Source organism: Dinoponera quadriceps, unplaced genomic scaffold (genome assembly GCF_001313825.1).
Source record: "Dinoponera quadriceps isolate SergipeBrazil2010 unplaced genomic scaffold, ASM131382v1 scaffold1395, whole genome shotgun sequence".
In the NCBI taxonomy this organism is placed as follows: domain Eukaryota; kingdom Metazoa; phylum Arthropoda; class Insecta; order Hymenoptera; family Formicidae; genus Dinoponera; species Dinoponera quadriceps.
The window spans coordinates 1,945,193-1,965,916 of record NW_014556488.1 but is presented as its reverse complement, the minus strand read 5'-3'; the positions used below and the strand labels follow the sequence as shown (position 1 = coordinate 1,965,916).

Genomic DNA, 20,724 nt, shown 5'->3' with positions numbered 1-20,724 from the left:
AATATTTACATTTACAAAATGTTTTTTGCAACTGCACCACTTTATAATCCAATTGATATTTGCCGGTGTGTTGTGTAATGTGATATATTTTAATGAACAATATAGTTAATAAAAATATATTTTTAATTACGACATATTTCTTAATCGAAGAATTGTTGAAACTCACATGAAGTTACTCCTTTAATTTCTTCAAAAAAACTTACGGATCACAAATTAATACATATCTTACTCAATTTTTACAATTTTTTTATGCATTATTTTTATATTTTGTTAAATATTATTTTGTCTCAAAATCGTAAGATAGAGAATTTAGAGAGAGCAACTCGTAACGTTACCTGACACATGATATTATTTTGTATTTTATTATACAAATGTTTTCATTAAAAATTACGTCAAACTTTTTTTTTTTGTTTTAAACTTAAAACCGTCTTGATATATGCTAAGATATCATGATGCTTTAAAATTGTAATGTGATCTACCTTTGGAAAACCTTGAGCGTAAATTTTATGTTTTTGTGATTTCTGCCACTGTGTGCATGCTTCTAAACTTCTTATATTTACAGTTCCATCCCCATCTCCAAAAATTAACTGAGGATAACCATCTATTGCTACACCTGGCTTATAATATAACCTGTACAGAAAGAATAAATTTTGAAGACTTATCAAAATGTGCCTATTCAAATTTAGATTGAAGAATTTCTACATTGCTTAAAAACTAATATACAAACTTTTCCACGGTGTCTACTTTGCTGCCATATAAACAATGTACTTCCACACCTGGTGCTGTAAAATCCAATTGATACTTCTCATTGTCTTTCCTGAATTCCCAAGCATTGGGGATACCTATATCTCTGTGAAGCAAATGTATTTGCTAATGAAAAAGGGAGAACATACAGTAACTATAATAATTATCTAAATAAAATACCGTACATAAAATACTGCTGTAAATTACTCAGGGTGTAATTTTTTTGTTCTGATTGCACCAAAACTTCAGTATCCTTCCAAAATAACTTTGAAGGTAACAACCATCCTAAACTTGGACTCGTTATCTGCTCGTTCTTTAATGTGCTTTCACTCAAAAAATATGCACCTAAATTGTCTCCTGTGTTGAATGCAATAAATTGGTAAAATAAATATAATTTAAAAGTTAAGAAATAATATTCGTCGTAAATTTTCTTTTTTTTGTCACACTACTTGAAATTCCTGATATTCCTTATCAGATAACTGGAGTCTAAAGTAGATAACATTGCTATGCTTATTAATGATTGATAAAGAGAATAATAATTTTAAATTATACTTAAGCTTACCAATGGCAAAGACTTTGACAGCCTTAATAGATCCTGCCCATACTGCACTAAGCGTAATAAAACTATTGATATATTTATCTTTCCATTTCTGACTCTGACGCTGCAACATTATGAGGGTCATGGGTCCGCCCATACTGTGGGCTACTAGTGTTACTGGCACATTATTATTCATTATGTATGTTTCTTCGACTAGAGTTTTCAGGTCAGTAAAGAATTCCTCATTCTCACCTGAAATTTAGTCTTTATTTCGGTCTAAATTTGCAGTATTATCCTATAAACTACACATTCCTAAGTATTGAAAATGTAAAATGTCTATTTGTGGGACACTTATTAGTTCTTCTTCTTTGTACATACTAGGTCCTTTTCTAAAATCATAAGGTGCGCCACGTAGTGACAGGTTTCTGACGTATCCTAACTCATTTACCAACATATTTCCGATATCTTTGAAGTATGAACCCGCTGAGGCTTTACTTGGGTCTATATATTCAACTACAAAAGGATCACCCCATCCTGGAATCTTTATATCCACTCCAGGCTGATTACTGGTAGTTCTCGTTACATTATCATAATTTAATTTTAAATTATCAATCTGTAATAAGTCAGACTTAAATATCAGGCTATTGAGAAGAAGTAGAAGCCAAGATAATATGCTGCAAATTGAAATGATCGTACAAAGCAATCTATCACGACAGGTACAAGCAATTCCATGTTCAACCAAAGGCTAAAATAATCGGAGGATGTTTTCTCACAGATATAATGCACCACCGATGGTTTGTTAATCTTTGCCTCGACCTGACTGCCGCCATCACCTGGAACTGTATTATTTTCCTTCATAAACAAGGTCTCCTTTTTCTCAATTGCATTTTTTACCAACAGTATTTTGATATCTTATATTTTCAGCTTCATATTTGCACAATATATTGAGAAAGGAAAGGGAGAGAGAAAGAAAATATGAAACTATTAGATATTATATTGCGTATAACTACAGTTATTTGCGGTCCTTAAAACGTACTCAGGAGTCAAATTAACGAGATGAGCAATGCCTTATCGCCACGATCCAAGTAACTCACCGAAAATAACGGGTGATCTCTGTTTATTCCTCGAGTGCCAGGATCTCGCAGTTTGCACGAGTAGCGAGAGAACGATCGTTGCATGTAGGAGCACCACCAGGCGCATTGTTCGTCGCGGCCACGATATTAGAACCGAGGCTGTACTTAAACACGTGTAAGAGTGTCACTTCGCAACGATGCAATAACAATTCGTCCCGAGCAAAACTGCCGGATGATCTCCCGGACGATGGTTTTATACTCGCGGCGGCGAGGACAAAAACATTCCCCGCGTCGTTCGACTCACGCTGCCGCAATGTTCACTGTTTTCGTACAGTCGACGTCGTATACGTTCGACGTTCTGAAATCAGCCGCTTTCGCAGCCGAAGTTTCGTCCGCCAACGCTCAGCGTCAAATATGCCTTCGCTCGCGTCATAGGAGAAACGATGCGCGATATTGCCATGTTTGTGATAAAATCAAGTTTAATTTTCAACATGATCCGTCAGCTGAGTCCATGAAATCAATTCACGACGCGGAGGCACGCGCGTTTAAAGAGCGCCCAACCTCGGACGAGAGGCATCGGTGACGTCGAGTGTACAGCGTGCAACGTAATCAGCTGATCGGGTACGCACGCGCCGTCCGAGCGTCACGACGGCGGAGGGGTAATACACGCCATCGGCAGTGGCCAATCGAAGTGACGAATGTGGGGTTATAAAAAATATCATCGCGTCTCCGTCGGCGACTTTCGTAAGCCTCACGTCCTGCCGTTTTTATGCGTTTGACAAACGTTCGCTGAGTGGACCGAGTTAGATCGCCGATAAGCGTGCGCGTTATTGTTTTTTTCCTTTGTCTACTCGCACGAGATAAACACTCGGGCCCACATTCTGAGCTCTCTTTCATCGATAACAGTACCTTAAATGTGGCTTAGCTAACCGGGTGGTGTCTGAGCCGTTTTCAGAGGCACATTTATCGATGAAAGAGAATTCAGAATATGGGCTTCGGTGAATACAAATACGAACTTCGTCATTGTGTACTGTATCGTACATGTTCGTTCTTTATTAACCGGTGCGAGGAGAGAAGGGGAAGGGGGGGGGGAGATTAAAAGGCTTCGATTCGGAAGCGTAAATCACTGGCCACACTCGGCGGAATGTTTATTTTGCAACTGTTGAAGGTTTTCTGAGCCGGGATTGGATTGTTCTCTTCCAGGTCCAAAGAAACAATCCAACTTAATTAACGTTCTGTGTTTCTCTTTAAAGGCGTCTTTCAAACTGAAATGCCTCGACGGAGAATCGCTTTTTCGAACGTCACCTAAAGCCACCTTAGGCATGAAATTTCTCTCGGTCCCTTTTTCTCTTTCTTTCCCTTTTTAATCGTTAAAAAGAGACCGACCTGGAACGAACGACGGGTCGGTTTGTAGCGTCGCGGTGTATCGGCCGCGGACTAACAACGCGCTCGATCTCGCGGAGACGCGAGAACGCTCGATGGTTGGAAACGGGGTTGTTGGATCAATCGACGGTGCTTAGCTCCGTCTGTTACCGTCGCGGAAACACGGGAGCGTCAGCGGACGGGGACGGTGGAGACGTCGCGTGCACCCGTTCGCGAGTTCCATTTGCGGCGTAGAAATCGGAGTGGTGTAACGAGGGCCCCTCCGTTGCAGGACATTGTCGTGAGAATGGCCGACATCAAGCAGGAGCATAAGGGCGAGGACGTGGATAATTACGGGATGGGCAACAGCACCGATCCGAAAAACATGCAGGAGTTGACGCAATACGTGAGTCTGCGATTTCTTCTTCTTCTGCTCTCTGTTCCTTCTTTTCTTTTCTATTCGAAGCGCGTGTGTCAAACGCCGACGACGCGCTCGGGAATGACAGCTCTCCGGTGTGACCTTCTCGACTTGCAGGTGCAAACGCTGCTGCAGAATATGCAGGACAAGTTTCAAACGATGTCCGACCAGATCATAGGGAGAAATATCCTTTTTGGTAGCTAGCATAACCTAAAAGACACATACGATAATGCGTGTGGTGTTAATTGCGATGTGACAGGTCGAGGAACATCCGTGTAGGTATTCCCCGATCTGTAGAAAGTGCAACTGACGCAGTGTGCTTGCCACACGTTCACTGACGTGTGTCAGTGGTATCTGGTGTGTAACCGCAAGCTTGATTGATCATTGGATCCTTAATAAAAGATACTAGATGAGATGGGAAGCAGAATAGACGATCTGGAGAAGAATATCGCGGACCTAATGACGCAAGCAGGAGTCGAAGGTGGTGATAAATAAGCTCATCTTTCTTTCGAAATGTTAAACGCAAACAAGTGACTACCCATCCGAAGTATTTGAGGTATCCATACGTCATACTGTCTCATGAGACAAATATTTATATGAACACAGTGCGAAGGGGAGAAAGAGAGGGAGAGAGATACGCGGATGTTTTTGTTACAATATAAATAAACTTACACTTTTTTACGTACATGTACATAAGTGTATTTTGATATTATTTCATATATAATATTTATCACAGAGTGCTAATTGAAGTATGAAATAAGTTGCATCAGCGATTACATCAGTGATGATTGCGCAGTTTCAATGGAACGTAAGTTGTTTCTCAGTACCGCCGTTGACGTAAAAACAGCCATAATATCCTCTTCTTGTAACAGAATATCTCACCGCGTCCGATCTTGCTCAAAATAGTTTTGTGCATCTGTCAATACCTAAATCGATATATACATATGCACGCGCAAAGCAATTGTATGTTCTTCAAATATGAGGCAGGTGTACGGTGAGGAAGTGTACGAAAATTCACTTCGTCTGATTCAGTTTAGAAGGCACGCGATATATAATTGACGATATTAAGGATTTTTTATATGTGGGAATCGCTGGGACGGGTTTGATTATGAAGCGTTTCTTCACTTTACGTCCAAGATGTCCCGATACCGGTCTCTAGAAGGATAGGAAGGCAAGAAATTAAAGGAGCGGTTAAGGTTACATAGATTTATGCCTAGTTCTCACAGGCTTGTCCCGAATCGACTCTGATTCCGTTTCCTCTGTACTGTCGGGGTATTCTTCCACCTGGACCGATTCCGACGAATTTGTGAGCCCCGTTCGTGTCGAATCCTGGAGGAATTCATCACAGTAATATTGAAAAAAAAAAGAGTATAATGTAGCAAATAAGATTGGATAACAGTTTCCGAGATATTAATAAAAGAGGCGAGTAAGAGCCGGTAGTACAGAAAGAGTTATGATAATCAACAAGTTTTAATAAATTAATGATTACAATTACAAGATTTGTAATTGTTACACTGAAGAGGGCCCGAATTAAGGATGAAAACGTATGTAACCATTGATTTATTAAATATTATGTTGTCGTTGTTTAGTGTAACTTTGGCTGTATCAACGGCGTTGGCTCTCACTTGCCTTTCTTATTATAGAATAATTACTTGAAAAGAATTACTTGAAAAGTTTCAAGACTCGAATCAGAGATTCGAACAGTCTCTGATAACTTACAGCTGACTCGGTTCCTCGACCAGCAAATTTTTGCGACGCCACAGGGGAAGGTACGAGTCTGCTGGCCAAGTTTGTTAACGAGTAGGCTTGTCGAAACGATGTTCTGCCCACTGTGTCCAATCTTGCGACGGAGTCGGAAACGCGCATCGTCTCTCTGAATTCCTGTAGAACGATATGATCGAAACAGTTTTTCTCTTTCACTTGGAAGAGGCGATTGAAATTCACGCAATATTAAGTTTGCTTATAGCGAGAGAGTTATTTATAGAGACATTGAATCGCACGATAAGGTATCAATCTGAAGTGGATTTACCCCATTCATGTTTCCTCTCGTGACTCGAAAGTCCTGCACGTCAAAGAATAAACAATGTTGACTGCATTTGCACGGATATATAATAAAGTTAAACGGGGCACCACTTATCTCGAGTGGTGATTACGTGGGAGGATTAAAACAGCACAAAGAGAGAATCCACAGATTACCTGTCGTAAGGTCATTAATTTCGTGAGTCTAGGGATGTTTTGACACTGCGGAAGTATCGATATCATTAGTGATGCCGATAGCGGAACGAAAATATCGATACCGATATTGACATTGAAATGTGAAAAAAACTGAAAATCGAGACCAGTATTATATCAGTAGTATCATAACATCCCTAGTTATAATTTTACGAGGATGTCCCGATGTGTACGAGAGAAAAGTATGAAAATCGCGGATATCTCACCTCGAGATCTTTAGTCTCATCGATAGCCGCGACGTCCTGGTACGCTTTAGTCAACAGCTCGAGCGCCTTCGTGTGGAAGCTCAGCTCCACGGTGACGAAGTCCAGCAATACGGACTTCAGGTCGTGCAGTTTTCGTCGCTCGAACGAGTCGATCTGCTCCTCCAGTCCCTTCACTACCCGGGTCACCTCGACGGACGCTTTCATGAGCTCCGACTCGGCTTGCGACTAGTATTCTTCCGTGGCTAAGGATTCCCTTTTCTCCCATATTTTCACGAAGAAACCGGCCGGAAAGAAACGAGCCACGGTCGTTTCTTACGATTCAAACTGGGCTTCGTCGACGACGAGCTTCGACTATAAGGATACTATCATTTGCCGGTTCCTCGGGTTCCTCTCCCGTACCTTATCCAAGTGTCTCCGTCTCGCGAGTTCCCTGTCGCGCGCCGAGAAGGTGTTCTTGACGTCGTCGCGGGCGTGCTTGCAAATCGTCGCGTATTGCGACAGGGGAGCGACCACTTTGGCGTCCAGTCTTTGCACTTCCGCATCTCTGCGGCAAAGTGACGATTCGAGGATCGAGAACGTGGAAGCAACGAGGAAAGTATAACACACAATATGAGAGAGTGACACGTGTGATCGATTTCCTCACCTGTAATCACCGATAACCGATAACGTCGCCGAGAAGTTGATGAGCCCGGTGCTCAAGGATCGATTCACCGTCTCTGAGTCGGCGTAGGTATGTATTATTTTGGCCAGCTCGTCGCCTTTATCGCGTAACCTGAAGGGGAAACGAGTGTCTAGCGAGTGGAACCCATCGGAGCGACCGAGATAATGAAAGCTTCGTGCGTGCTGTCGCGCCGACGAAAATAATCGATACCCACTCCCGCTCGCAAGCACCCGCCTGCCTATATTTCCTCGTATCTGCGGGAACGCGATAAGGATTTTGAAGGAACTTTCCCGAGGACAGAAGTCCAAACACACGGACGGGAGGTCCGGGGTAATTCGGAAGTGACGTTATTCGGCAACTAAAATCGATTCGACCCTCGTGAAAAGTTCCAGGTGGGAAAATGGTTGTGAGCGGTAGTGTGTGCGGTTTGATTCGTCGTCGTCTGGCGGAGGAACGCACCTGGCCGATTTCCTGGTGAACGCCGCGAATGTCGTGCACAATTCGGCGAAGTGCTTCTCCACGGCCGTAATGCGGTCCTGCACGAACTTGGCCTCCTGCTCGCTAGAAGAAACAAACGAGAACTCGTTTGAACAACGCGTTCCTTCGCAAACGTGCCGTCAGATAGAAACGGATCGTGAAACAGAAACCGGGTAGATTTGCGTAGACTTCGACTCACCACACGCTGCTCTGCGAGCGTATCCGAAGCATTTCCTCTTCTCACTCTTCCTCCGAGTATTCCGTGAAACGGCTCGACGACGCGTCTCTCTCGCTAGGAACAATTTCGATCGCCCGTTCTCCCGCACGCGGACAGTGACAGTTGTCTACCTACTGACAGGTGGTGGTGAACCGCTGCAGGTGAAGTTGCGTCGTGTTTTCTATACTCCCTTCGGGCTAACTGTGCGGGGGATCGAAGCGCCTGACTTCCGATTACGCCGTTCAGCGTTTTTCGAGATGCTACACAGTTCTGCATGTATTTCTACATATTTTTCTTATCTTCTTTTCACTGGTAGATTTTCAGAAATGACGCTTTGTGTGACTTTCGTTATAATAATATAATATTTACAAGTATATACAAATTACGAACTTTATTCGCGTACGAGATCCTTTCGCGCGAAGATAAGTCAGTTGACATTTATTTAGAGCGGATTTATATTACATTGTTGAGGTCAGTTCGTAGTTTTTATTACAGCGAAGGAATGTCCCGCGCCAGAACCGACGAGGACGCCGATGGAGTCGCGTGGAAGCGGTAGACGTTCCGGCAACAGAACGTCCTTCGTGTTCCCGTTGCCGCAGTTGCCGTGCTCGTTCCAGCCCCAGCAAAATACCGTCCCGTCTTCTGTCAAGACATTAAATCCGGCATATTTGATTATACCTCTCGTACTTCCCGACGGAGTGAATTGCAAGCGGTACTCGTGCGTATCTATCGTGCTGGACAATTTACCGGCTAAGGCAACGTTGTGCTCCGATCCGACCGAAAGCTGAACGATTCCCGGGAGATTCTCGACACGTTGCATCGTCCAGAAATCGCATCCCTCCTGTGATTTTCCGCGGCCTAACTGACCATAACTGTTTCTTCCCCACGAATAAACGGCGCCGTCTGAAATACGCAGTGTGAGAGTTTTGAATCGCAATAAATGATCCGATCGTGTACACACACAGCGAGAACAGCAGATCCCAACTCTATTTTTATAACCAAGCCTTAAAATATGTTTAAAAGCAAAGTCTGCTCATAATGAATAGAAGAATACCACTCAAGATATTCGTGTGGCTCCACCCTGCGTGGATTTGAAACGGCGCACCGAGTCGTGAGTCGTATAGCACGGAACGATGCGCGGGACAAATTCGCGCGCATACCCGAGGGTCGAGTCCCGCCTGCCCGTGCTTGTTGTCGCCGAAGAAATACGTGGTATACGCGCCTCCACGCTGCGTCGTGACCACAGTGTGATGCTCGCCACATGCAACATCTTCCATGCCTGTCAATCCTGGAACTGATCGATCCTATTTTAATTAAAATATAACATGCAAGGTTTCATAATATCCCAAGAAAAAATCTTCCATATATAATAATTACATATACATATGATTATACATACATGTATAAGGCGTCATATAAAGAAAATATGTTCGTATACAAAAATATATAATTATATGTGAAGTGATGTATGTATGTATGTACGTATATGTATGTAGCTATATATTTATATATATAAATATATTCTATTTATAATTGTATATGAGAAATCCCCTCTCCCCCGGGACAATACGTCAGATTTCTTCGTGCCATTTATTTTTTCAACTAAAATGTAAGACGTAACATTTTGTAAAAACAGCACGTAACGGATCTTCTCACGTCGCTTATTTTTTCTAGAGGACAGAAACGATGCGACGGTTTGTTATACCTGCGGTGAAACAATGTCGAGCGTCACGAGACTGTCCACCCTCCGCACCAGTAAGACCCAATTGTCCTTTGCTGTTCGCCCCGCATACCAGAACGTTACCATTATCCGTCAGTACAGCAGTATGCCGCAAACCCATGGAAATACGTTTGACCTTTTCTGACCGGACGGTACGCATGGGCGACGAGGTTGACGAATGAATCGACGGGTTGTCGCCCAGCTGTCCGTAGCGATTAGAGCCCCAGAGGTACAGGTCGCCGTTCTTCGTCAACGCGGCGGAACTGTCCCATCCGCAGCATACGTCAACCACCGTCTCATCGCCGAAGGAAAGCCTCCGGAACGTTAGAACGTTCGTTTGCTCCGAACCCGAGACTCCAGTTTGCCCTTTGTCATTCCATCCGCAGGAGTAAACGCAACCATCCGCGTCCAATATCAGCGTGTGTCCGCCACCACCGACAATTTTTCTCACGGATTCCGGCCTGAGACCGCATTCGGATAAATTGATCTCTTCAGGTAAGACGCATTCCTCGAATATCGTATCTTGTCCCAGTTGACCGTGCGAGTTTGCACCCTGTGAAAGGTCTCCGATCAGATTCTTGGTCTGTGCTTCGAGTGTTTAAATTCTTCAAATTTTCCGCCATTTTGGACGGAATGTTTCATCCGGCAAACTGATTAGCGCTAACGAGTTCATTTTACCTAACAAGATAAAACGACGCGTTAGCGCGCTGATAGCGCGCTCTCCGAACGCGGCCAGGGTGTACGTGATATGTATGATTTTACTTCTCGCATTTTCGAATTATTAAACTAATTCGGAGTGTGCGTGTTAGTGTTAATCCAGTAAACATGATTCTTTACGGGAATATTAATATAAAAATATCAGTTAAAAGCGGGAGAGCATTTTCCTCGAGAAAGTCGATATTTCATATAGATCGAAGAATTAATATATTTTATCTCCCACAAGATAGAATCCTTGAAGGATCGGTTTTTTTATAAAAATAATAAGAAATAATTTACAGTTATTACAGTAGAGTTTTACAGTTAAATTTCCGTCTCCCTCTTTCCGTTGAGAGTCAATCCGTTTCAAATTCGTCGGTAAGAATTCGCCATTAAAAGTAGAATCTTGAAAGATATGCCACTAAACAATGGCGTCGTTTACATTAGGTACGTAGTTGTTCAATTTTTTTCATGCAAGAGCTTTATGCTGTTACGCACACTCGCCTAGAGAGGCCTTCAGTGTTGACCAATGCGGCGGAATCACGTGGGCGTCTGAATCACCCCATGAGTCACGATCTGTTTGTTCCGTGATACACGGTCAACGTGTGCAGACAAGTTTTTCACATGCGACGTGCTCGTGACGGGAATAACTGATTTTTGTAAAAAATTCACGAATTTATTTTCTATGTAATCGTCTTACCCACGAGATCAGCTTATACGTAGACATCGTCGAATGACGTAATTGCGTGTCTTCGTTCTTACAATGCGTACAGAACAGCGATTATTTCGCATTCATAATCCGCACTTCGTCGTGTCCAGGTGGCGTGCGACACTATTAACATACCTAACCTAACATAACGTAGCCTAACCTCACCTTTCGTCGTCGAGGTGCGTGATTTGTTGAAATATTTTCCTTCGATCCACGGTACGTTACACTTTCCGCACCTAAATGTGAAACGAGTATATATCAGGGCGTTGTACCAGGAAAGAGAAGGAAAAGGAAAGTTGGAGCAAAGTGCAGTAAGTACAACTGGAATGATTGATCTATTGTAAATAACAAATGCCGGAGCATCACGAATAGTTCGTGTTGTGTGCAGAAGTAATAATTAAATTCAATATTCCTGAGACGTGTTATTGCTACAGATATCGTTGCTTTCTCGTAAACGATATGACAGAGAAACTATGAAGATGGAAGAGTCTGGGAAGTTCGATATTAAAGTTGTTAAAACTGATCTCTTGCACGCGATAAACGAGTGCTCACAGCGTGGTTTACGGTATACTACCAAGTGGTACGTGAAATTCTGCTGAAATCTGTAGAAATATATTTCTTTCGTATGCATAATCTCTCTCAAAACTATGTGTTTATATTTGTTATAGGTTAGCTGAATTGAATTACTCCTTGAAAAATGTCAAGTTGGACTTGCACGATCTGACTACAGACATCAAGTCACTGGAAATAAACGAAGAAGAAGATACGTACACATTAGCTAAAACGTACTTCGACTTGAAGGAATATGATAGAGCTGCATACTTTACAAAGGACTGTACAACCCCAAAAGTTAGATTTTTACATCTGTATTCGCGTTATTTGTCTGGCGAGAAGAAAAAGATAGATGACATGACGGATGTGCCACCAGATCCTATGAAAAATGACAGTCTAAAGTTGCTCTGTGCCGACCTGAGGAAAGATCATTCGGCCTCCAAGCTGGATGGCTATAGTTTATATCTCTTCGGTGTAACCTTGAAGAAACTGCAACTTACCAAAGAGGCTAACGATGTTTTAGTAGAATCTATACACAAGGAGCCTATGCATTGGGGCACATGGTTAGAACTGGCCGCCTTGATTACAGACAGGGAAAAACTCGAGAATTTGTGCCTGCCGAATCATTGGATGAAGTTCTTTTTTATGGCCCACATGTACTTAGAACTGCAACTCCTAGATGCAGGTTTAGCATTGTATTATGAACTGCAATCAATGGGCTTTCAGAAGAACTGTTATGTGCTAGCTCAAACTGCAATAGCAGTGCATTATAGGAGAGGTACGTTTTGCATACCTATACTTTATTTTTATTTCGATCCCATTTGCTAAATCCCAACAAGTTCTCATTTACAATCTTGTTACATCCTCGACCCTCTATTTTTCAATATTTCCAGCACTGATTTTTCATTATTACCTGAATGCGCACTTCTATATGTATTTTGATGACATTCTATTGAAATCTTTCAGTCTCGAAGACACTGAACAAGCTTATGAATACTTAAATCACGATCTCTCTCTAATTGCTAGTTGGGCAGGTCAAAATAACCTATTTCTCAACTCTTCCATATCCTTACTATCCCGTTTCCAACCTTCTATCCATTATTTTTACTCCTATCCCAAGATATGCAAATCTTCGGTCTACATGTTGACTCTTTATAGTCCTTTTCCCATCATATTAATATAAAATCCTAACTTTTTGATTACACAGATGTCTATATTCCTTACCTTAAAATTTTCCGTCTTAATCGAATATAATATATTCAAAATATCTGCCTCCGATATATATACATAAATTTGACCACATCTCCTCATATTTTTCGAAATCTGGATGTCTGAAGATTCGTCACCGTTACATATTTCAACTATGCTCTTGTCTTTTGTATCCTGCATGATAGCACGCGATAAGAAAAGTACTACTAATAATAATAATTTAATATTTAAAATAAACATTCTTTTATTCACTATATATGTTTGTATTTTGCAGTATATAGGTTATTTAATTGTAAGTATTACATGTTACCAAAGTATTCTCTCCCTAATTCAGATGTTGAGAAAGCAATAGAAACTTTTAAAAAGATAATAGAGGAGGATCCGTATTGCCTCGACAATATGGATACATACTCGAATTTACTTTATGTAAAAGAGATGAAGGTTGAATTAGCATATTTGGCGCACAGAGCCACAGAGATTGATAAGTACAGATTGGAGACTTGCTGTATAGTAGGTGAGTTAATTAATTGCGTCTTTTTTTCGGAAAAATAGGTAGAATATAATTTACGAGGCAAAGCAATATATTCATCTATCATTTTCTTTTTGCAGGAAATTATTACAGTTTAAGAGCTGATCATCAAAAAGCAGTGATGTATTTTCACAGGGCACTGAAAATGAATCCGCAGTATCTATCGGCTTGGACGTTATTAGGCCACGAATTTATGGAAATGAAAAATACCAACGGTGCTATACACAGTTATAGACAGGCAATCGGTAAGATTTTCGAGAATTTTATCTCTCGCATCATTAACAATAATGATCATATTAGGGAACTAAATGAGAACGATAGAATGGCAGGTAAGAAGACTTGGGGATTGATAGAAAGAGTGTGTAAGAATTAGTTATTAGGTACAAAAGACTGTGATGAATAGGATAGAAACAATATGAAAAGCAATGTTTGTGCACAGTGATATTTATACATTGAATTTAACTAGTCAAATAGTTTTAAGGTATGAATGGATGAGTGTTAAGGTAAATATTGCAAACCAAGTCTCCCCTTGGCATTAAGTTGAAGTAAATAAATATCTATACATTAATATGGTAACATGTTCTCTATTGATATTTGCCGCACGACTGGCAGAGGTGAACAGGCGGGATTATAGAGCGTGGTACGGCTTGGGTCAGACATACGAGATCTTGAAAATGCCGTTCTACGGGCTCTACTATTACAAGCAAGCTCAGCTCTTGAGACCTCACGACAGCAGAATGGTCTTGGCCTTGGGTGAGGCGTACGAGAAGCAGGATAAGATACAAGACGCGCTCAAGTGTTACTACAAGGCATACAACGTGGGCGACATAGAAGGCCTGGCACTGTTGAAGTTAGCGACGTATGTAACGACGATTAATTTCTATTCACTTTTTCCGCTCGACAGTACATTGATGCCGGTCCATTGTACAATTAACATCTCTTTTCATCACCGCCGCGATCTCCGTTAATCGCAGACTGTATGAGAAATTGGGGGAACACGACCACGCGGCCACGGCTTACACGGACTTCGTAATGGACGAGTACCGGAACGTCGAGAGGAAGGAGCTGAGCCACGCGTTCATATACCTCACGCAGTATCACTTGAAGAGAGAGCAATTGGACCAGGCTAATCATTACGCGCAGAAGTGTCTTCAGTTCGACGAGACGAAGGAGGAGGCGAAGGTGCTGTTGAGAACGATCGCCGAGAAGCGAGCCAAAGTAGAGGAAACGTCCATGGTGGTAAGTGGAGGTGTCTTTCTGCGGCGATCTCTTCGGGCGAATCGCGACTCGATCGCTCTGTGTGTTCCAGGTGGACGACATGAACGAGACCGATCCCGTGATCGAGCAAACGGCGCGCACGGACGCGATATCTGGCAGCCAACTGTCGCCGATGAATCTCTCGTTCACACCCACCCCGTAAATAAAGTGATACCTCTCCCACATGCGCAGTCTCTACTTCGTCCTCTGCCTCGACGTGTAATTTCCCCATATGCAAATACAGAAGTATTCGATATTTTCGTACGCACCACTTGTGTGTACTTTTTCTACGGCAAATCTTTCTCCCGAGAGAGGCAGAACGCGAGACAAGTGCGGTAACCATCGCTTTGTGATCGGCCGCAGGTATCGCCGACGACGCGATTTCGCTCCTGACTCTCTGTAGTAAAATTCAAAGTTCTCCCGGAGCACAAAATCCGATAATTGGATACGAAACCGAGATTAGAGCACGTCGAGCAGCGAGAAAACCGCTTTGAAAACCGCTTCACTTCTCCAGCCGACAATCCGGGACCGTTTCCTTTTCCCCCCGCACAATCGACGACGTGCGCTGACGCCACCGGAGCGACGTCGGATGACAGTAATAAGGGAGAAAGAGCCGGATAAGGAGAAAACGTGCATACGCTAGAGGGGCGAGGGGCGTGGACAGATAAAGCGGTTGACCCTCGCCCTCCTCAATGACCTGCCGAGATATCGTTCCACTAAATCTACTGACGTTCTCGCAGTCGAACGCCATAGCTCGCACGGCCGTATCCATGCCTCTCGTTCATCATTGAGCTATCGGCGGCCGGGTAGAAAAAGGGACCAGTGCAAGTTTTACGAGAGTGCGACACTTAACACCGGCAGGGGGATCTCGACAAATCGGACCGTAGAATTTGCGATACATTGATAAACGTCGAGAAGGTGAACGGTGTTTCCGACGGAGGACTTCCGGGAAAGGGGGGAACTTGATTGAAAAGAATGCGAAGGATGAAGGAATCTCTGAACATGTCATCGAATTAACAATATTCAAACCGGGCCAGCAAGACAAACGTAAATTCAAGAAGACCTTCGAATATCGAGGAACTTTAATGCGTTTCGCTCCTTAACATTCAGCCCTTTCGTTTAACGTGCAATAGTGATCTTGGCCTTTATTGGTCCGGTTTAAGTATTGTTATTCTGATCGCACGCCTCAGAAGTCTTCCTTCCACTGTTTTCCGAGTCGACGCCGCGAATTAAAATTCGCGTAACGGTGACGCCCGTGAAATCGCGATATTAAAGCGGCAACTGTTGCAGTGAGAAGCGCAACTGTTGAAACGACGATACGTTCAGTCGGTGTGCCTGGAAGGAAGGGCTGGGGCGACGACGTTACCCGAGTTGCGAGTTGTGTTCTGGCTCGGAAATGCGAGTGTACGCGTTCGCCTTGGTAGTGGTGTGCTGCTTCCTGTGTCCCTTGTACGCGGCCGGCGGTCCAAAACCGGACGATGCCACGTCGTCTTCGATAGGTATCGCGATGTGATACGGGCGATTGGGTGAAGGCTGGCTCTATTTTCTCCGTGAATTGCTCAAATAGGATTCAATCGGATTAAATGCGAAGTGTCGAAGCGGCGGCAACTTTCCTCACTGCACTTCCGGCAGATACTGTTTCTACACGCTCGGTCGATTTGCATGTATCGTATAAACGATGGATCCTGTTTGCTCGGTTGCGATTTAAAAATCCGTTTGCAAAATCGAATCGTCGGAAGCAAGTGATGGCGATGCGTTTGTCACGCCGTCGTTTGAATTTGATTTTTAATCGCTGTCCGTTGCGTTGTTATTGCCGCGATAAACGATTTCATTTTCATTGCGCAATATATAACTCAAAGTGCAGTCGTAGATCCCGCGTAATATTAGCAAAGAGAGTGCTAGAAGAAAGACAGAGAGAGAGAGAGAGAGAGAGAGAGAGAATCACAAATCGCTGCCTGGCGTTTCTCGAAATCCTAATAACTATTTAACGATCCTTCGGTTGATATAGATTAATTAAATTATATTAATCAAACTGATCTATATTAAATTAAGTGACGATTTTTTCTAGACAAAAGCAAGGCGGCTCAGATGGCGGCAGGCGAGCAACGGCTCGGGGATCAAATTCGAGCGATCCTGAAACATTATCAGCAAGTTGATCCGGTCGGGCTGCCAGGCGCGCCGATACCTGATCCGATGCCGGTTCCGGATATGAAACACTCCTTCTCCGTATATACGATGAATTTCAAGCAGACTAAGGTCTTGGGCTTGTCCAAGTTCCGCATCGAACACGTAGAATCGGAACTAGCGCGTATGCAGGTAAATGAAATGAATAATTAATATTGAAAGAGAGAGAGAGAGAGAGAGAGAGAGAATGAAAGAAAAAGAGATAAAATTGCTTTGAAAGGCGTTTGGATTTATCACGGAGGCGTGTGCGCGCTCGTCTTAACGTGACAAGCCGCGTCGTATTTCATGCGGACGTAGGAGAAAGATGATAAATGACGACGCCGCAATGTTGTGCGGACAAGCGAGCTTGCGTAGAGCACGTGCGGCCTGACTTAAAGAAAAAGGAGTCGAATTTGTCGAATAATCATTATTATTAGTATTTAGTATTATTAATATTTAGCATATATTATTATTTTAGTATTTAGTATTATTAATATTTTTACTATTACTTAGTATCATCAGTACATCATTATTGTTATCATTAAATATTTCCAATGAGCGAGAAACCACTAACACGCTATTACAATGACATTTTCCTAACATGTAACATTTTCAAATATGTAATTCTTGATATTATAAAAAACGTCATTCTCAACAATATTTGATCCAAACGTTAAAAATAATATTTCTACATTAAAATTTTAGCATTTAGGAAAATTATATTATCAAGTATAGCAGTTTAAAAATATTTATAAGATATCAAAATGTTTATAAAATCCACGTAGAATCAATGTTTCAAAAGATTGATTTAATGTTGTCTTGCTTACTGGGTTTCATAGGTTCATACCACTCTTGGTTATTAAATTCATTTGTTAAATTAAACTAATTTGTTAATTTAACTTACGTACATTTGTTCGCCGTTTGTGTCCGCGGCGGTTGACCCTTTGCTTGTTTATCTCGCAAATGTAAAAGCAAGCGTATTTTTGAGGTCTCCGTCTCAGTGAGAATCGACATTCTGGACATTCGCGGATTATACACGCTGACATCGTGGTTCACGAAATCGGAAGGCGATTTCACGGTGAAGCTGACCGACGTGAGTGTCCAAGGTATCGCCAGGTTGGAAGTCGCCACTGACGGTAAACTGCAGGCCCAAAACATCGACATGGACCTAACGTTCGACAAGATCGACATGGACTTTAAGAATCTGGGATTCCTCGGCTCGGTCTTTCAGGGACTCATCAATTCGGTCGGCACCTTTATGTTCGACAGCGTCAAACCGTTCATATTGAAGGAAGTCAACACAAACGTGAGGTACGAAGGATGCAGGTCCTAATTGAAAATATCTCGAACGGGAGGAGATATTTAGATACCCAAGCATTTTGCATAAAAATTGCGCGTTTAAAAATTGTGCTAAGAAAAGAATGCGAATTTTAATTATTTTATTCGTATCCAGGCGTTTGTTTCTACTTGATATACCTCCTGACGACGAGGGATATGTTTTCAGGGGCGAGGTAAACAAGCAGATCTCGCAATTGCCGCAATATTTCCCGAATTCGATCTCACCGTTCGACATGGCGGTCGCGGAAGCTCGCAAGCAGGTCCGTCAGATGGGCTACGATCCCTACAGGGTGCCGGATTACACCCAGAGCGCCGGGATATTCACCGTGACGTCGTCGCACACTTGGGTCACCGGTCTGGCCAGTTTCTATCGCATGGGAAACATCACGATCACCATGGAGAAGGGAAACGTGAGTGACTGTTTGGATGCCGGCCAGAGCGGCTGCTCGGGGTCGGCAATGAGTAGCCGACGAGCGTAGAACTTACTTAGATCCGTGTCGGTAATTCGTAAACACGACGCGTGTTAGCGATATGCAAAGCAACGGCATTATCATAATTGCGACGATCACGAGTTGCGTAACGTTACGTAATCTCGTCGCCGTGCGATCGTCGATGCAACGATCCGAACGCGGCGAACCCAGCCGTCGGTTTTGGGGTTTCGCGCGTGGGCGACTTATGTTTACTACGTGCCTTATACGCAGGTCTACGCGCTACTGGACATCGGTACCCAGGAGCTCGAGGGCAAGACACACTGGGAGCTGAGCGTGATCGGCGGAATCATGTCGCGGGCCGGCAAGGTGTCCTTCACCGTCCAATATTTCCGCGTGCAGGTGAAGCTGGGCCAGCCGTTGGACACGCGGAAGCGCGCCTCCCTGGAGGAGCTGGAGTTCGAGCTGGGCAACATCCAGGCGAGAATCCACGGCACCGGCACGTTAGACTATCTCGTGGAAGCCAGCATTAATATACTGCCGAACCTTTTAAGGTCCGTAATGGCCGTGCCCGTGGCCTTCCCGTAATATGCGTCTCGCGTGCCGATCTCAAGGCCGTCCCCGTAATTGGCGCTTTCGTTCTAATCGCCGATTAATTAGACCGCCAATCGGGAACGGTGGTGTGTGAGCGCGATTAATCTCGCATTGTCGATGATCCGTCGATGCGAGTCTCGTGAGTCTCGAAATGTAGATTAATGAGACGGCGGAGTTGACGGATCGTGAATTTCAGATTACGTCGAGATATTTCTGACGTCTCTTACGATATTTGCACGAACTTTTTTCTCGCACGATGATGTGCCTCTGTGACGCGAGATGCTTTGTGGAGAAGCGAGTCCGGGAGCGAGTCTAGAAGCTTCCGGAAATTTGTTATTTCAAGCTTCTGTTATCTCCTTTACCTTTTTTATTTCTCATTTACGTATGTAGATATCAGATTATGGACGCCATCGAGGGGCCAGTGAAGAGACACATACAGGAGAAACTGGACAGTGTGGATGTGGAGAAATTGATCCATGACAAAATACCGGAGATAGAGGAGCAAGCCAGGTGGATACAAGGTATAGTGCCCGTAGAGGAGACGGTCTTGGAGGAGACGTCGACATCGCAGGATCCAGACAGTCAGGGGCCTTTCTCCGAGAGCGAGGAGAATCGAGGACCATCGTAAGAAACGTAATACACGTACACTGAACTCTTTTTTTAACTTAAATCACCTTTATGGAGAAAGAAAGAAAGAAAGCGCGTTACTAGGAATATATATTACGATTTTAAGCGACGATAGATCTGCGCCACAGATATCAGTACTACAGTTGCGTCCTTCGTAAGNAGAGAGAGAGAGAGAGAGAGAGAGAGAGAGAGAGAGAGAGAGAGAGTTTGCGAAGATTGTATGAACAAAGATGAATGTTTTGAGATAAAATCACATTTTTATTGAGAAAGGAATATCATTAGCGAAATATACATTGTACTATGTCAATTGTATATTACATTATGTAAGCTGAGTATAATAAAACTACGAGTTTGTAAAAAGCGGATAGAACTACAGAATATCGAAGTGCGAGGATCGTCGCGAGTGAAAAATATCATCCCATGACACCGGTTGCGGAATAGGCACTTGACCGTGTCGACGTTGAACACAATCGTAATTGTCGCGTATGAAACGCGACATGCAACACTTAGGTTGGAAAGTAACAGAAGCAGGCGTTACTCCTCGGCTAACAGATGTGAGTAATCAGTATGAAATTAACACCTATACACGTCCAAACTCGATGTTACCCGCTCGTTCCTCATTAAAAACAAGGTGTTGCATAAAAGAACCTAATCGATATAAAATACTGACGACTCCCTGAATTCGACCGAACTATACACCTAATAACAAGTATTAACACGAAACAATTGCGTAACGATTAATAAATTAACAAATTAAACGGATTGTTACGTAAGAGAGCGACAAGCTCCACGGAACCGTTCGCAACGACGGATTGTTATATTTCAGCAGCGGATCGCGGTGATGTAAACGGATTCGAAACTGGCGGTCTCTAAACAGCTCGAGAGTGACGTAACGTTTAACAATGCCCGGTGACGGATTTCGCAACGAAGCTGTTTCCTTTTTGTGATCAACCTGTTGGTCATAATAATCGATA

The 20,724-nt window shown here is 43.2% G+C and overlaps 5 protein-coding genes across 10 annotated transcripts in view; 2 read left to right on the top strand and 3 right to left on the bottom strand.

The window, feature by feature from the left end:
- LOC106747683 (group XV phospholipase A2-like) overlaps positions 1–2,861 on the bottom strand; it is a 4,503-nt gene extending 1,642 nt beyond the window's left edge. Inside the window, exons 1-7 of one of the 2 annotated variants that reach the window (XM_014625452.1) lie at positions 2,377–2,859; positions 1,979–2,121; positions 1,661–1,895; positions 1,307–1,534; positions 930–1,101; positions 728–850; positions 480–630 (exon numbers count right to left, since the gene is read on the bottom strand). In XM_014625452.1, coding sequence (XP_014480938.1) covers positions 480–630; positions 728–850; positions 930–1,101; positions 1,307–1,534; positions 1,661–1,895; positions 1,979–2,121; positions 2,377–2,482 — 1,158 coding nt within the window. In that variant the 5' untranslated portion in view covers positions 2,483–2,859. Of the gene's footprint in view, positions 1–6; positions 631–727; positions 851–929; positions 1,102–1,306; positions 1,535–1,660; positions 1,896–1,978; positions 2,122–2,376 lie in introns of those variants that run through there. The other variant, XM_014625451.1, reaches the window with a different exon arrangement.
- Positions 2,862–3,020: 159 nt separating this feature from the next.
- Positions 3,021–4,826, top strand: LOC106747714 (heat shock factor-binding protein 1). The gene is made up of 4 exons (XM_014625523.1): positions 3,021–3,099; positions 4,010–4,123; positions 4,253–4,319; positions 4,542–4,826. Exons 2-4 carry the CDS (start codon positions 4,025–4,027, stop codon positions 4,628–4,630), a joined length of 255 nt encoding a protein of 84 aa, XP_014481009.1. The 5' UTR covers positions 3,021–3,099; positions 4,010–4,024; the 3' UTR covers positions 4,631–4,826.
- On the bottom strand, positions 4,804–8,001 carry LOC106747713 (protein FAM92A1). Of its 2 annotated transcripts, XM_014625521.1 has the most exons (8): positions 7,911–8,001; positions 7,694–7,795; positions 7,217–7,345; positions 6,937–7,117; positions 6,574–6,798; positions 6,165–6,197; positions 5,855–6,016; positions 4,804–5,464 (listed from the first exon to the last, which is right to left on the bottom strand). In XM_014625521.1, exons 1-8 carry the CDS (start codon positions 7,940–7,942, stop codon positions 5,333–5,335), a joined length of 996 nt encoding a protein of 331 aa, XP_014481007.1. In that variant the 5' UTR covers positions 7,943–8,001; the 3' UTR covers positions 4,804–5,332. The 2 variants fall into 2 exon arrangements, with proteins under 2 accessions (XP_014481007.1, XP_014481008.1); XM_014625522.1 differs by lacking the exon at positions 6,165–6,197.
- Positions 8,002–8,303: 302 nt separating this feature from the next.
- Positions 8,304–11,132, bottom strand: LOC106747711 (secretion-regulating guanine nucleotide exchange factor-like). The gene is made up of 5 exons (XM_014625520.1): positions 11,045–11,132; positions 9,634–10,201; positions 8,983–9,222; positions 8,676–8,831; positions 8,304–8,570 (listed from the first exon to the last, which is right to left on the bottom strand). Exons 1-5 carry the CDS (start codon positions 11,069–11,071, stop codon positions 8,401–8,403), a joined length of 1,161 nt encoding a protein of 386 aa, XP_014481006.1. The 5' UTR covers positions 11,072–11,132; the 3' UTR covers positions 8,304–8,400.
- LOC106747710 (cell division cycle protein 23 homolog) lies at positions 10,682–20,712 on the top strand. Of its 4 annotated transcripts, XM_014625515.1 has the most exons (9): positions 10,682–11,364; positions 11,488–11,633; positions 11,722–12,383; positions 13,149–13,328; positions 13,424–13,588; positions 13,956–14,202; positions 14,318–14,582; positions 14,653–14,759; positions 16,669–16,841. In XM_014625515.1, the coding sequence occupies exons 2-9, from the start codon at positions 11,527–11,529 to the stop codon at positions 16,754–16,756; spliced, it is 1,821 nt and encodes a 606-aa protein (XP_014481001.1). In that variant the 5' UTR covers positions 10,682–11,364; positions 11,488–11,526; the 3' UTR covers positions 16,757–16,841. The 4 variants fall into 4 exon arrangements, with proteins under 4 accessions (XP_014481001.1, XP_014481004.1, XP_014481003.1 ...); XM_014625518.1 differs by lacking the exon at positions 16,669–16,841 and having other exon boundaries at positions 10,683–11,364; positions 14,653–14,864; XM_014625517.1 differs by lacking the exon at positions 10,682–11,364 and having other exon boundaries at positions 11,379–11,633.
- Positions 20,713–20,724: the final 12 nt, after the last annotated feature.

What these genes read in the sequence shown, in the direction of transcription:
- LOC106747713 (XM_014625521.1), bottom strand. Translation starts at nt 7,942, where the DNA reads ATGCTTCGGATACGCTCGCAGAGCAGCGTGTG. An exon ending in CGCTCGCAGAGCAGCGTGTG is followed by an intron (nt 7,796 to 7,910) that starts GTGAGTCGAAGT and finishes TGTTTCTTCTAG; the next exon opens with CGAGCAGGAGGCCAAGTTCG. An exon ending in CGAGGAACCGGCAAATGATA is followed by an intron (nt 6,799 to 6,936) that starts GTATCCTTATAG and finishes GAAGAATACTAG; the next exon opens with TCGCAAGCCGAGTCGGAGCT.
- LOC106747710 (XM_014625515.1), top strand. Translation starts at nt 11,527, where the DNA reads ATGAAGATGGAAGAGTCTGGGAAGTTCGATATTAAAGTTGTTAAAACT. An exon ending in TAGAGGAAACGTCCATGGTG is followed by an intron (nt 14,583 to 14,652) that starts GTAAGTGGAGGT and finishes TGTGTGTTCCAG; the next exon opens with GTGGACGACATGAACGAGAC. An exon ending in CTCTCGTTCACACCCACCCC is followed by an intron (nt 14,760 to 16,668) that starts GTAAATAAAGTG and finishes GATTTTTTCTAG; the next exon opens with ACAAAAGCAAGGCGGCTCAG.
- LOC106747711 (XM_014625520.1), bottom strand. Translation starts at nt 11,071, where the DNA reads ATGTCTACGTATAAGCTGATCTCGTGG. An exon ending in TCGACATTGTTTCACCGCAG is followed by an intron (nt 9,223 to 9,633) that starts GTATAACAAACC and finishes AGGATCGATCAG; the next exon opens with TTCCAGGATTGACAGGCATG. An exon ending in GCACAACGTTGCCTTAGCCG is followed by an intron (nt 8,571 to 8,675) that starts GTAAATTGTCCA and finishes ATGTCTTGACAG; the next exon opens with AAGACGGGACGGTATTTTGC.
- LOC106747714 (XM_014625523.1), top strand. Translation starts at nt 4,025, where the DNA reads ATGGCCGACATCAAGCAGGAGCATAAGGGCGAGGACGTGGATAATTAC. An exon ending in TGCAGGAGTTGACGCAATAC is followed by an intron (nt 4,124 to 4,252) that starts GTGAGTCTGCGA and finishes CTCGACTTGCAG; the next exon opens with GTGCAAACGCTGCTGCAGAA. An exon ending in CGACCAGATCATAGGGAGAA is followed by an intron (nt 4,320 to 4,541) that starts ATATCCTTTTTG and finishes AATAAAAGATAC; the next exon opens with TAGATGAGATGGGAAGCAGA.